The sequence below is a fragment of the Platichthys flesus genome, chromosome 13, assembly GCF_949316205.1.
Source record: "Platichthys flesus chromosome 13, fPlaFle2.1, whole genome shotgun sequence".
In the NCBI taxonomy this organism is placed as follows: domain Eukaryota; kingdom Metazoa; phylum Chordata; class Actinopteri; order Pleuronectiformes; family Pleuronectidae; genus Platichthys; species Platichthys flesus.
Window position 1 is genome coordinate 998845 of NC_084957.1, and position 15824 is coordinate 1014668.

The 15824-nt window shown below is 50.7% G+C and overlaps 1 protein-coding gene across 1 annotated transcript; it reads right to left on the reverse strand.

Annotated features, from left to right (window-relative positions):
• Positions 1-4476: 4476 nt before the first annotated feature.
• Positions 4477-7072, reverse strand: LOC133967052 (ADP-ribosylation factor-like protein 4C). Its single transcript, XM_062402262.1, has one exon. It carries the CDS (start codon positions 6526-6528, stop codon positions 5950-5952), a length of 579 nt encoding a protein of 192 aa, XP_062258246.1. The 5' UTR covers positions 6529-7072; the 3' UTR covers positions 4477-5949.
• Between the last annotated feature and the right edge of the window lie 8752 nt (positions 7073-15824).

A 15824-nucleotide genomic window follows, 5' to 3' on the forward strand; every position in this document is an offset into this window, starting at 1 on the left:
TGCAGATCATTCACTTTACTGTTATTATCCAGAAGAAACAAGAACCACCATGAGACCTGAAGCTTGAAAAGAGCTGAAGACTATTTTAAACCTTCACAGCAGACACACACACACACACACACACAGACACACACAGTGGATACACACAAGTCCATCATGGGTGGATGGAGTTCTGTGTTTTATTGTTGCAGGAAGCAGCGGTGGCTCAGGAACACTCGATGGGAAACCGCTTTTAGAAATCCAATTAAAAAAGGAGGTTGAATATTCCGACGCAGGAGAGGGTCCCTGAAGTGTCCTCGTTTCCTCTGAGACGCTAACGAGAGGTTTTATCTCCTCACAGAAGAAGAGTCACACAAAGTTAAAGTTAAAGTCGACAACGTGAAAACTAACAAACTGCGTGGACACAAAACTGAAGTTAGAGTGAGTAAACTCTGATGGTTGTGGGTTTGTTGTGTTGTTGTCGCACTAGAGGACAGTGTGTTTACGTCGTAGCCGGATGTTTCCTCCTTCAGTCGGTGACTCATAAACCATAAGTGTTCAATTAAACTCAGATTAAAGAGGCTCCTCCCCTCTTCTGACCTGACAGGTTAAATATTTAGATTAATTGGTGACAGATACAGCCAATCAGAGCGCAGCGTGAGGGCGGTACACAAGTGGTCTGATCTCCTGATGAGAGATTGTGTCACAGATACACGGAGAGACAGAGACACAGATACAGGGAGACACAAAGACTCGGGGACACAGCCAGACAGAGACATGGAGACACAGAGACACAGAGACATGGAGACACAGAGACACAGATACAGGGAGACACAGAGACACAGAGACACAGTGACTCGGGGACACAGAGACATGGAGACACAGAGACACAGAGACACAGAGACATGGAGACTCAGGGAAACAGCCAGACAGGGAGACACAGAGACACAGATACAGGGAGACACAGAGACTCTGGGACAGAGACACAAAGACACAGAGACTCGGGGACACAGACAGACAGAGACAGGGAGACACAGAGACATGGAGACACAGAGACACGGAGACACAGAGACACGGAGACACTGAGACATGGAGACACAGAGACACAGATACAGGGAGACGTGGAGACACAGAGACACAGAGACTCAGGGACACAGACAGACAGAGACAGGGAGACACAGAGACACAGAGACACAGAGACACAGAGACTCTGGGACACAGCAGACAGATACAGAGAGACACAGAGACACAGAGACTCAGGGACACAGACAGACAGAGACAGGGAGACACGGAGACACAGAGACACAGAGACACAGACAGACAGAGACATGGAGACACAGAGACACAGAGACACAGGGACACAGGGACACAGAGACACAGAGACACAGGGACACAGGGACACAGACAGACAGAGACATGGGGACACAGAGACACAGAGACACAGAGACACAGGGACACAGGGACACAGAGACACAGAGACACAGAGACACAGGGACACAGGGACACAGGGACACAGACAGACAGAGACATGGGGACACAGAGACTCGGGACACAGAGACAGATACAGGGAGACACAGAGACACAGAGACTCGGGGACAGAGACACAGAGACATGGAGACACGGAGACACAGAGACATGGAGACACGGAGACACAGACAGACAGAGACATGGGGACACAGAGACACAGAGACACAGAGACACAGGGACACAGGGACACAGAGACACAGAGACACAGGGACACAGGGACACAGACAGACAGAGACATGGGGACACAGAGACTCGGGGACAGAGACACAGAGACACAGAGACTCGGGACACAGAGACACAGATACAGGGAGACACAGAGACACAGAGACTCGGGGACAGAGACACAGAGACATGGAGACACGGAGACACAGACAGACAGAGACATGGAGACACGGAGACACAGACAGACAGAGACATGGAGACACAGAGACATGGAGAAACAGAGACATGGAGACACAGAGACTCGGGGACAGAGACACAGAGACTCAGAGAAACAGAGACACAGAGACACAGAGACTCGGGGACAGAGACACAGAGACACAGAGACTCGGGGACAGAGACATGGAGACACAGAGACACAGAGACACAGACAGACAGAGACATGGAGACACGGAGACACAGACAGACAGAGACATGGAGACACAGAGACTCGGGGACAGAGACACAGAGACATGGAGACACAGAGACTCGGGGACAGAGACACAGAGACATGGAGACACAGAGACTCGGGGACAGAGACACAGAGACACAGAGACACAGAGACATGGGGACACAGAGACTCAGGGACACAGACAGACAGAGACTCAGAGACACAGAGACACAGAGACACAGAGACACAGGGACACAGACAGACAGAGACATGGGGACACAGCCAGACAGAGACATGGAGACACGGAGACACAGACAGACAGAGACATGGAGACACAGAGACTCGGGGACAGAGACACAGAGACATGGAGACACAGAGACTCGGGGACAGAGACACAGAGACATGGAGACACAGAGACTCGGGGACAGAGACACAGAGACACAGAGACACAGAGACATGGGGACACAGAGACTCAGGGACACAGACAGACAGAGACTCAGAGACACAGAGACACAGAGACACAGAGACACAGGGACACAGACAGACAGAGACATGGGGACACAGCCAGACAGAGACATGGAGACACGGAGACACAGACAGACAGAGACATGGAGACACAGAGACTCGGGGACAGAGACACAGAGACATGGAGACACAGAGACTCGGGGACAGAGACACAGAGACATGGAGACACAGAGACTCGGGGACAGAGACACAGAGACACAGAGACACAGAGACATGGGGACACAGAGACTCAGGGACACAGACAGACAGAGACTCAGAGACACAGAGACACAGAGACACAGACAGACAGAGACATGGGGACACAGCCAGACAGAGACATGGATACACAGAGACACAGGGACACAGACAGACAGAGACATGGATACACAGAGACACAGGGACACAGACAGACAGAGACATGGGGACACAGAGGCCGGGCTGGGTTTGCTTTGCTGTTGCCATAGCGACGGGGAGTCCTGAGATGAAAGGGTTGTGTGTTCTTTGTGTGTTCTTTGTGTTGTGAGAGAGGAACCCCACAGTGAGTCTCTGTCGCGTTACACAGAATCAAACCACTTGTGTTGAGGTTGGAAATTGTCTTTGAATAAACAGATTTTTAACAAGCTACATTATAAATCAAATATCAAATGACATATGTTGGTGTTCAAACTGTTAAAATGAAATGAACTAATTTAAAACAGATATTTTTCAGGTGATTGATCTTCATACGTCTGTTTGTGTGAATCTGGAACAAACCACTGAGTCATGTGATCGTGTGCAGCAGCAGCTCTGGATTCTGATTGGATGGATTCTTTTTAGACCTATTTTTGTGTCATTAATCCCAGATTCTTTTTAGGGTTCCACCTTCAGCTGTTACCAGGCAACATCTTCATCTTCATCTTCATCTTCTTCTGCTGTTGTCGCATAAAGTTCTAATGTTTATTTTAAGCCTACAGAAAGAAGATGGTTCCAATGAAATATTCAGTTGAAAGGTTTTCCGCTCGGAGTCGGAGGTTCACCCGTCGACCTGATGGTGGCGCTAGAGGAGAAGCTGAGGACTCGTCCTTCAGAAGGAAGATCAACACGTTGGAAATGAATCCAGTGGTTCAGACGTTTCTATTAAACCGTCGTCGTGGTTCTAAATTTACTTAAAATAAACAATGAGACGAGTTTAGAAGAAATTTATCATCAAAACACTTTAAACCTTTAATCTCTGAAGATAGAATTGATTAACTTTATGTAATTTGTAAACATCATACGCATGGAGTTCAGCTCATTAATACTTTCAGATATTTTGTTAAAGAAAATGTCTCAAAGTTTGTTTCTGCTTCTGAAATGTTAATATTTCTGCAGTTTGTCTTTTTACCTGAACTTTGACAGATGAACATGTTTTATGAATTATGGGTCAATGAGACCTGTTCACTGTGAAGTGACTCTCAGCTGATGAGTCACTAAACAGTTTGACTCCTTCTGAACAAACTGAGCCTCAGTGGATCCGGAGGTCAGATTCTAAACCTCCTCCAGCAGCAGCTCAAACTGAAACTCACTGACGCTGCAGATCTGAGATCAGGGAACAACTGGTTTGAGTGTAAAATCAGGACAGAGGGAGATCTACTGCTTCTGAGGACGTCAGCTGGCTCCTCGCTGTCAAACCCCGAGAAGCAGAACCAGCGCCGCAATGCAGATCCATAAATTTCACAAATGAGCTGCGGTGTTTCTCCGAGCACGAGGAAACCTGTGACCTTTTAACCTCTGGCTGATCCACCCCTGTGAGTTTGTTTGTTCACAGGTCAGAGGTCGTCATCACGCCAAGATGATGAATAGTGTGACCTTCATCATCGTCATCATCACACGAAGAAGAGAACAATCAGTCAAACTGGGGATTTTAACTGTTTTAATATTCAAAAAATACTTCACTTCTGTTTCCGTGTACATGAACCTGGATCTGTGTTCGTCAGGAAATGAAAAGTGCAAAGTGTGTCAGTGTGTCCAGCACGAGGAGACACGTCTCCCAACGTCCACGAGGAGACACGTCTCCCAACGTCCACGAGGAGACACGTCTCCCTCAACGTCCACGAGGAGACACGTCTCCCAACGTCCAGGAGGAGACACGTCTCCCAACGTCCACGAGGAGACACGTCTCCCAACGTCCACGAGGAGACACGTCTCCCTCAACGTCCACGAGGAGACACGTCTCCCAACGTCCAGGAGGAGACACGTCTCCCAACGTCCAGGAGGAGACACGTCTCCCTCAACGTCCAGGAGGAGACACGTCTCCCAACGTCCAGGAGGAGACACGTCTCCCTCAACGTCCACGAGGAGACACGTCTCCCAACGTCCACGAGGAGACACGTCTCCCTCAACGTCCACGAGGAGACACGTCTCCCTCAACGTCCACGAGGAGACACGTCTCCCAACGTCCACGAGGAGACACGTCTCCCTCAACGTCCAGGAGGAGACACGTCTCCCAACGTCCACGAGGAGACACGTCTCCCTCAACGTCCACGAGGAGACACGTCTCCCAACGTCCAGGAGGAGACACGTCTCCCTCAACGTCCAGGAGGAGACACGTCTCCCAACGTCCAGGAGGAGACACGTCTCCCTCAACGTCCAGGAGGAGACACGTCTCCATCAACGTCCACGAGGCGACACGTCTCCCTCAACGTCCACGAGGAGACACGTCTCCCAACGTCCAGGAGGAGACACGTCTCCCTCAACGTCCAGGAGGAGACACGTCTCCCTCAACGTCCAGGAGGAGACACGTCTCCCTCAACGTCCACGAGGAGACACGTCTCCCAACGTCCAGCAGGAGACACGTCTCCCAACGTCCAGGAGGAGACACGTCTCCCTCAACGTCCACGAGGAGACACGTCTCCCAACATCCAGGAGGAGACATGTCTCCCTCAACGTCCAGGAGGAGACACGTCTCCCTCAACGTCCACGAGGAGACACGTCTCCCAACGTCCAGCAGGAGACACGTCTCTCTGAACGTCCAGCAGGAGACACGTCTCCCAACGTTCAGCAGGAGACACGTCTCCCTCAACGTCCAGGAGGAGACACGTCTCCCAACGTCCAGGAGGAGACACGTCTCCCTCAACGTCCAGCAGGAGACACGTCTCCCAACGTCCAGGAGGAGACACGTCTCCCTCAACGTCCAGCAGGAGACACGTCTCCCTCAACGTCCAGCAGAAGACACGTCTGCAGGACCCCCCCGACCCCAGAAGAACCCAGTGGTGTGTGTCCACGGTTCACGTCCGGTGGATGAGATCAGGCCGGCTGTTCCTCATCACCTCCACGCTTGAGTCCTTCAGGTTCTCATGTGTTAGAGCAGATTCACAGCTTTAATCCAAACGCTACCGCTTCTTCTTCTGCTTCAGGGACTTCCTCCTCTTCAGGATCATCTCGTACAGCTTGTCCATGCCCTCGTGCAGCCCCTCGCCGATGATGGCGCACGCCGGCTGGATGTGGTAGGTGGTGGCGGGGGCCAGCTCGTGCAGGGCCAGCTGCTTCTCGATGTCCGCCACCGGCAGGGACTTGGGCAGGTCCTGCTTGTTGGCGATGACCAGCAGCGGCGTCCCCTGGTTCTCTGCGAACTTGGTGACCTTGTGCAGCTCCGTCTTGGCCTCCTCCAGCCGGTCCACGTCCACGGAGTCCACCACGTAGATGATGCCGTCGGTGCAGCGGCTGTACGACTTCCACAGGGGCCTCAGCTTCTCCTGGCCCCCCACGTCCCAGAAGTGGCAGCTGATGCCCTTGGCCGTGCCGTTGCTCAGCTTGATCTTCTCGGTGTTGAAGCCGATCGTCGGGACCGTGTTGACGAACTCGTTGAACTTGAGTCGGTACAGGACGGTGGTCTTCCCGGCCGAGTCCAGCCCCAGCATCACGATGTGCAGGGACTGGAAGGCCGAGATGTTGGAGAAGCTGTTCCCCATGGTCAGCGTCTCACTGGAGGAGTGTGGGAAAGAGACAGTCGCTCATTCAATCCTGTGTTCAGGGTGTAGAACTCCTCAGGGGGGGCCGGGCCCCAGGATGTGCCCAGCCGGGTGCGTCCCTGGCCACGGGGCGATGTCCTCTGTGTCTCTGGCCCTGAGGTGAATGTGGATGTCCCCGGTGTGGATGTGGATGTCCCCGGTGTGTCCCCGGTGTGGATGTCCCCGCTGCGTCCCTCAGCAGGACGCAGTCAGGATCATTGTTATTCTCCTCACGCGTGTTCACCGTCGAGACGGAGCTCCACAGTTGAACGGTGTCAGCGCTGAAACGAGCCCGACGATCACAGCCCTTCACCGGCCTCAGCTGCAGCTGCTCCCCGTGTCCTCTGCGGTGCCTCGGTCCTTCGCCCCGTGATCCCACCGACAGATCCTCCGGTGCTCTCCCCCGGTTCTACTCTCCTCTCTCCGGTTCTCTCCCCCGGTTCTACTCTCCTCTCCCCGGTTGTCTCCGCTCCTCTCGGCCGCTGCAGCTGCTCTGTGACTGAGGCTGAACAACAGGAGCAGCCCCGCTCTGCTCCACCCCGCCCCGCCGGGACATGTGCCAATGAGACAGCGAGCGTCCACCAGAACAGACACACACACACACACACACACACACACACACACAATAAACTACACACATTCATTCAATAAGCTACACACACACACAAAGACACACACACACACGCACACACACACAATAAACTACACACATTCATTCAATAAGCTACACACACACACACAGAGACTGTACTCACACTATTAACGATACAGTCACACACTCACAACACAAATAACAGAAATACAACAAAAGCACATACAACTCCAAAATTACAACACACACAAATTCTCTCTCTCTCTCTCTCTCTCTCTCTCTCTCTCTCACACACACACACACACACACACACCCACACACATGACCGTACCGTCATTTACAACCATGAGAAAGTTTGTAAAGTAAACATTTCTCAGATATTTAAATGAAATAATTTTCTTAAAGTAAAGTTTCTCCTCTTGTAGTGAATCGTGGTCAACTGCGCCCTCTTCCGGTACAAACGTGAAATAACATGAAGGATTCAGTGTCGAGGATTTCACATTTACAATTAGAAGAGAAAGTGTATAAATATTATACATATTTAATATATGTGTATTTGTATACATGTAAATTTGAAGTTTGAAGTTAATTCACACTCTTTGATTTGTACCATTCACAAAATAAACTTCTTTTTTCTTAAAGATACGATCTTGAATGTTAAAGAGAATCTGCAGAGATCCTGTTTCACATCAGATCACATCCTGAAAGGAAAGTCAGACAGATCAAACGGATCCACAGGCCCTGAACCGAGTGCGTCCAGATGTGTTCAATGCAGATCCAGATGTTGGCTCCAGTTCAAACCACTGAAGACGAGAGCTGTGGAAATGGAAGTTATTAGAAAAGAGAACACATATAATATATATTCAAGTACATGCGTCTACAGTCCAGGACTCTGATGCACAACAGATCTAGAAACTGTGGAAACAGTGACTGTAAACAAAGATGGACGACAGGTCCGCTTCCAAAAGTGAAGCCAAGTAATATCTATATCGCCCCCTGGTGTCTATCTGCTGTGTTGGTCGTAAACCTCCTGCATGTTAGAAGATGGGACAGGGACCAAACTAAACAACTAAGTGGAAGTTAAACAGATGTTTGTGGAAGATGGTTCCTGTCATGTCAGGTTGTTCTCTTCACATTTATGCTCTGATCTGAATCTGTGTCAACACCTCGACTCATCTCTGCTCATCACATTAAAACAGACACTCAAGAGACTTTGACCATGAGGCAGTTTGTTCTCCTTCTCTCCACTAGATGGCGCAGTCCAACCATCACACAACATTTTCTCCCACATTCAGCTGTTTTTCATTCATCACAACAACAAGCTGTGACACAAAAATCTCTTTTATTAATCTTTCATCTTGTGTATCTGCACAGTTCCTCAGAACGTTCTTCTATCTTTGTGAGGACACTCATTGAGTATACCCCTCCGCCCCCCAACCCTAACTATCCTAACCAAATGACTAACCCTACCTAACCCTAACTAACCCTACAACCAAGTCCTCACTCTGTAGATCTGTGTTTAAAACGGTCCTCACAGAGATGTGAGTACAGGAACACACACTGAGGTCCGAGAAGCAGCTTTGCGTGTTACAACAAACACGCAGAGAACATGTGTGCACACGTTTCAGCCTCTCCAGGTTTCTCCTTCATCACGATTCCAGAGAGGAAACCTGCAGGAGCGTCTCCTCCCACCTCCTCCTCCCTCTGAACACTCCTCTCTATCGTCGTGAGGACACTCAGTGGAGTAACACGCTCTCTAACCCCCACCAGAACCAGAACCTTCTCACCGTCCAGCATGTCCTCACACAGACACACACACAGTGGGTTCACTGCCCTGCTCATCGATCCCCTGAACAATGATTCATTTCCAGAGCAGTTGTTCCTGCGGCTGCTCTGGAAGAGCATCGATAAACTCAGAGGCCGTTCATCATCTCTCTGCTCTCAGTGCTGGATAGGGTCACTTCACAGTCGTTCAGAGGAGCCATTAAAACACACACACACACACACAAACACACACACACACACACACACTCACACACACACACACACACACACACACACACACACACACACACACACACACTCACACTCACACACACACACACACACACACACACACAAAGAGACACATATGCACACACACACAAACACGTATGCACACACACAGAAACACGTGCACACACACACAGACACATATGCACACACACAGAGACACATATGCATACACACAGAAACACGTGCACAAACACACAGACACATATGCACACACACAGAGACATATGCACACACACAGAGACACATATGCACACACACAGAGACACATATGCACACACACAGACACATATGCACACACACAGTGACACATATGCACACACACACAGAGACACATATGCACACACACAGAGACACACATGCACACACACACAGTAGAACTGACGCAGTCCACAGATGTGTGTTGTCGGGGGTGGAGCTGCACTGCAGACACTATTAAGACATTTATCTCAGTATATAAATCTGTATGTTTTATATTTCAGGGAGAACTTTGGTTTGAAATCACTTCTAGTGAGGAGACTCTTTTTATAATGAATATAACAACAGGCATGTTAACTTCGTGGTGTATAACACTAATCATGGTATTGTTAGCAGTATAGGACATGTCCGTCTTTAGCGTGTTCAAATGCACATGCTCACTGTGGGCCTGCTGACTCAGTGCAGAACATGTTATTAAACTAATATCAGTAGAAACATTAAATGCTGTTCTTTTGATAATCAGCTGTAAAAGATGATTCTATAAGAGGAGCAGAAGGCTTCAGTTCATGAGGAGCTCTATTAACGTGTTGAGGAACATGTGAACCACATGTGAACCACATGTTTAATCATGTTCTTGTGTTTCTTCCTCTGATTTACTGATGGTGGGAGTTTGTCTCTGGTTCCCTCAGCTTCAGTCCCCCCCCCCTCCTCTGCAGACTCCAGCTCTGTGAAGACTCATGAAGATTTCATGCTGTTGTCTGAGGACATTAAACATTAAACCTTAAACATTCACGTATGAAGCTGAAAGTGGGTCGCAGCTGTACCAGTGAATGATGTTCGGTCGCTGTTATTTCCATAATTGCTGCTGTGGAAGGTGATTTGGTAAATAAAAGTCAGGACGGTGCATCCTTAATGTTTCATAGCTCATGAATGAATAATGGAGGACAGGAAACTGAGGGTTGGTTTTACTCCTAAGGACAAAGAGAAGGTTTTATGTTCATGAAGAAATAAAAGTGATGTCAGAACAGACACAGCTCACGTGTCTGAGACTTGAAAGTCTGATCTGATCAAACACACAGACGCAGTAATGACCCGAAGTGTTCACTTCCACTGAGAAGCTTTTCATCTGCAGCTGTGAAGGAGGAATGATGCAACCAGCTCCTCGGCAGTGAAACAGGTTCAGACGACTTGTGGGTCTGTGGCTTCAGAGCTGAGCTCACACTGGAGTCACATTCAAATTCATTCAAAACTCTGCAAATACAGATCTGCATGGGAAACGTGGAAGTGTAGTGGACAGAATTCACCAAAGACTGTTTACACTGATTGATTCAGTTCAGAAGTTCTCTGTGGGTGAATGGAGCAGCTCTCCGGACCACGTTGTTCCCTCGACTCCTCGACGGGATCTGGACGATCCGGAGACGGACATGGTGATGACCCCGTCTCACTGGAGCTCCGGGGTCTGGGGAATCACAGCCATCGGCCAGAGGCACAGTTTGCACTGAGAGACATTACAGCAGGTACCAGCAGGTATCCACTGAGCACCTCCACCACTCCTCCACCACTCCTCCATCACTCCTCCATCACTCATCCATCACTCCTCCATCCCTCCTCCATCACTCCTCCATCCCTCCTCCACCACTCCTCCATCACTCCTCCACCACTCCTCCATCACTCCTCCATCACTCCTCCATCACTCCTCCACCACTCCTCCATCACTCCTCCACCACTCCTCCATCACTCCTCCATCACTCCTCCACCACTCCTCCATCACTCCTCCATCACTCCTCCACCACTCCTCCATCACTCCTCCATCACTCCTCCATCACTCCTCCACCACTCCTCCATCACTCCTCCACCACTCCTCCATCACTCCTCCATCACTCCTCCATCACTCCTCCATCACTCCTCCATCACTCCTCCACCACTCCTCCACCACTCCTCCATCACTCCTCCATCACTTCTCCACCACTCCTCAATCACTCCTCCACCACTCCTCCATCACTCCTCCACCACTCCTCCACCACTCCTCCATCACTCCTCCACCACTCCTCCATCACTTCTCCACCACTCCTCCACCACTCCTCCACCACTCCTCCATCACTTCTCCACCACTCCTCCACCACTCCTCCACCACTCCTCCATCCCTCCTCCATCCCTCCTCCATCACTCCTCCATCACTCCTCCACCACTCCTCCATCCCTCCACCACCACTCCTCCATCCCTCCTCCATCACTCCTCCACCACTCCTCCACCACTCCTCCATCCCTCCTCCATCCCTCCTCCATCACTCCTCCACCACTCCTCAATCACTCCTCCACCCCTCCTCCATCACTCCTCAATCACTCCTCCATCACTCCTCCATCACTCCTCCATCTCTCCTCCATCACTCCTCCATCACTCCTCCATCACTCCTCCATCACTCCTCCACCACTCCTCCACCACTCCTCCATCACTCCTCCATCACTTCTCCACCACTCCTCAATCACTCCTCCACCACTCCTCCATCACTCCTCCACCACTCCTCCACCACTCCTCCATCACTCCTCCACCACTCCTCCATCACTTCTCCACCACTCCTCCACCACTCCTCCACCACTCCTCCATCACTTCTCCACCACTCCTCCACCACTCCTCCACCACTCCTCCATCCCTCCTCCATCCCTCCTCCATCACTCCTCCATCACTCCTCCACCACTCCTCCATCCCTCCACCACCACTCCTCCATCCCTCCTCCATCACTCCTCCACCACTCCTCCACCACTCCTCCATCCCTCCTCCATCCCTCCTCCATCACTCCTCCACCACTCCTCCATCACTCCTCCACCACCTCCCTCCTCGGCAGCCAGCAGACGGAGAATCAGAACGAGAGTTTCATGACCTGAGCTCCAGGAGATGAAAAGATGTCAAACAGACGAGGCTCCAGGAAGAGTCCACTCCTCCACCACTCCTCCATCACTTCTCGCCCACTCCTCCACCACTCCTCCACCACTCCTCCATCACTTCTCCACCACTCCTCCACCACTCCTCCACCACTCCTCCATCACTCCTCCACCCCTCCTCCATCACTCCTCCATCACTCCTCCATCCCTCCTCCATCACTCCTCCAACACTCAACCATCACTCCTCCATCCCTCCTCCATCACTCCTCCACCACTCCTCCACCACTCCTCCATCACTCCTCCACCACTCCTCCACCACTCCTCCATCACTCCTCCACCCCTCCTCCATCACTCCTCCATCACTCCTCCATCCCTCCTCCATCACTCCTCCAACACTCAACCATCACTCAACCATCACTCCTCCATCACTCCTCCACCACTCCTCCACCACTCCTCCACCACTCCTCCATCCCTCCTCCACCACTCCTCCACCACTCCTCCATCACTCCTCCACCACCTCCCTCCTCGGCAGCCAGCAGACGGAGAATCAGAACGAGAGTTTCATGACCTGAGCTCCAGGAGATGAAAAGATGTCAAACAGACGAGGCTCCAGGAAGAGTCCACTCCTCCATCACTCCTCCATCACTCCTCCACCACTCCTCCACCACTCCTCCATCACTCCTCCACCACTCCTCCACCACCTCCCTCCTCGGCAGCCAGCAGACGGAGAATCCGAACGAGAGTTTCATGACCTGAGCTCCAGGAGATGAAAAGATGTCAAACAGACGAGGCTCCAGGAAGAGTCCACTCCACCCACACTGGAACCTCTGGAGAACCTGGTGCAGCGCTGGTTCATCCACGTGTTGTCGTCCCTGAGCTTTGTGCGACCAACACACAAGATGTGTTCATACAGTCAGTTGCTGTATAAAGAAACTCTTTCTGTCTCCTGCAGGACGACTTGTTCGTGGTTTGTTTTCCATGAGATCTGAGATATTAACTAAATATCTTATGATGCAAACACATGATCCAGTTGGAAAGTGACACAGATCCTGTGTTCCAGCTCTGAGCAGTTGTGTGTATTTTGTGTTGACATGTTGAACTCCTGCTGCAGCACACACCAGGACTTCTTCACCTCCATGAAGAAACTAGAGGTCAGTTTGAGTCGACTCCGCTGAGTCAAGTCACTGCTGCTGCAGCCGGAACTTCACTGAATGTTTCTGCAGAACCTTGTGCACGCAGAGGACACACACACACACACACACACACACACACACACACACACACACACACACACACACAGCAGTGAGCGCCGCTCATTAAAACCTCCTGTTGGATGCAAATGACAAATGGTGATTGAAAAATGAAACGCTGCAGGTGTCAGCAGAGGAGGAAGCTGTGTGTGTGTGTGTGTGTGTGTGTGTGTGTGTGTGTGTGTGTGTGTGTGTCGACAGCTCAGAGGAATAAACACACATCAGGCTTCAGATCCAAACACAGATTGTTATAAGGAAACACAATGTGTTGGTTTTCTTTCCATAGACTCTGAGTGATTGTGAAGATTCACAGTCATATGAAGTGTAGCTGGTAATTTCTCCTGATTCCATGCATTTGATTTCCTCTGTTGTGTCTCCAGTACTGGTTTGAACTGGTTTCCACTCAGCTCCCACAGCGCTTCTCTCCTGAACGCTGCGGGAAGCTGTGAAGCTCTAAACCTGTTTTCTGTTTACTGCTCTTCTGACACTCATTTGTCCTGATGTGTTTCAATCTTCCTCCTCTCTCCTCCTCTCCCTCACCATCACACCGTCTCCGTGCACAAACACAAACACACAAAGGTTGCCATGGAGACCTGCATGCCGGGCTCGGGGGTTGCCATGGCACCAGTGTTTACTGGGGAGCTGTGGTCGTCCTGCCTCCTGCAGCAGCTCGTCTTCATCACACAGCCTGTGCCTGCTGGATGTTTACTGAAATGGATCGTATTGACCGACTCGGGGGGGGGGGGGGAGGGGGGGATATTAGTTATTATTCAGCCACTTGTCCTCATCTCAAAACACCAGGCCTCGGGGAACCTCCCTCTGAAGAGCTGGACGGAGTCGACTCATCAACTTTACTTTACACTAGAAAATATAGGATTTCAACTTAAATCTCAGACTTTAAGACCAAATCTATATCAAGTCCAACATGTCTGGATATCAGAGTCAGAATAACTCTTCATCATGACTGAAGAGAAGGTGAAGAAGAAGAGTCCAGAATACACCTGCAGGTCCCTCAGACAGAGACAGAGTCTTAGTGAAGTGAGACGATCAGTTTCAGTTCAGCTTCTGTTTGTGGTTCTATAACAACGTGTTTCTAACCTCCACACTGAGCCCAGAGCAGCTGAGGAGCTCAGGTGCTGTCAACACAGGAACAGGAAGCAGCAGCACAATGAAAAGAGACCGGGGGGGGTTTAATAAACAAGTCCGGATTGAGTGTGAAATGTTCCTCTCTGTTGCTCTCAGCTGATTAAAGACGCTGATGAAATGTCCTCGTCTCAGGAACCCTCCTCCTCAACCAGGCCGGGCTCGGACGTGTCCTAGGAGACAGACAGCTCCCGTCCCCCACTGAGCTCTTTGTGTTGTGGAGGGAAGCTCAGCTCCACTCACTGGTTCTGTGCAATGTGCTGGTTTCCATCTGGAGGCTGGAGCAGCGTCTGGCCTCGTTCCACGTTCACCTTCACAACCTGTTCTCCACAGCTTATCCCTGGAAGTCCAACTAAGGTCCAAACCCCTGGTCTCAGACCAGCGAGTGATGACACAACGAGTCACCAATCAATGTTCTCTGTGACCCCCCCCCCCCCTCCACAGACAGAATCAATCTCTCTGAAACACTCTCTTCTCTGTTCAGACTCAGATTCTCACCAACATTTCTAAAGCTTGAATCCTGCCAGAACTAAAATGAAGTTAACTCTGCATGGACTGATTTAAAGGACCTGGAGGGGACAGAGGGGGAGGAGCCTGGTCCATCTGGTCCCTCGCTCACATCTCGGTGACTTGAAAATAAAATAAGAAATGAAATAAGAACAATAAGTGAATTCAGCCACTAGGGGTCCATCGATCAAAACAACATCTAGCATGTTGACGTTGGGGAGCAGTGGGGGATCATGGGAGTTGTTGTCTTCATCGTCCAAATGAGAGCGTGTCCTCCATGTTTATTTACAGTCCAAGGTTCAGATCATGAGTCTACACGCGTGTGCATGTCAACATAGAGCTGGTCACAGAGCGTCTCTTTCCTTTAGCTCTCATGTTTATTAGAGCATCTTATCTCTCTCACACACACACACACACACACAAACACACACTCAGTATGGGGGGGGGGGTCTGCCTGAGCACACAGAGCGAGGCCAGGTTTCGATGACACTCACCTTCTCATCAAAGAGCTGCTCAGAGAACAAACGAGCTTCTGTCCTCTCACGTCAGCAGAGACACGCCCCCCTGTGGTGGAAACATGTCGGCTCATGTTCGTCCTGCAGCCGACGACACGTCACATGACCTGAGACCGACCGG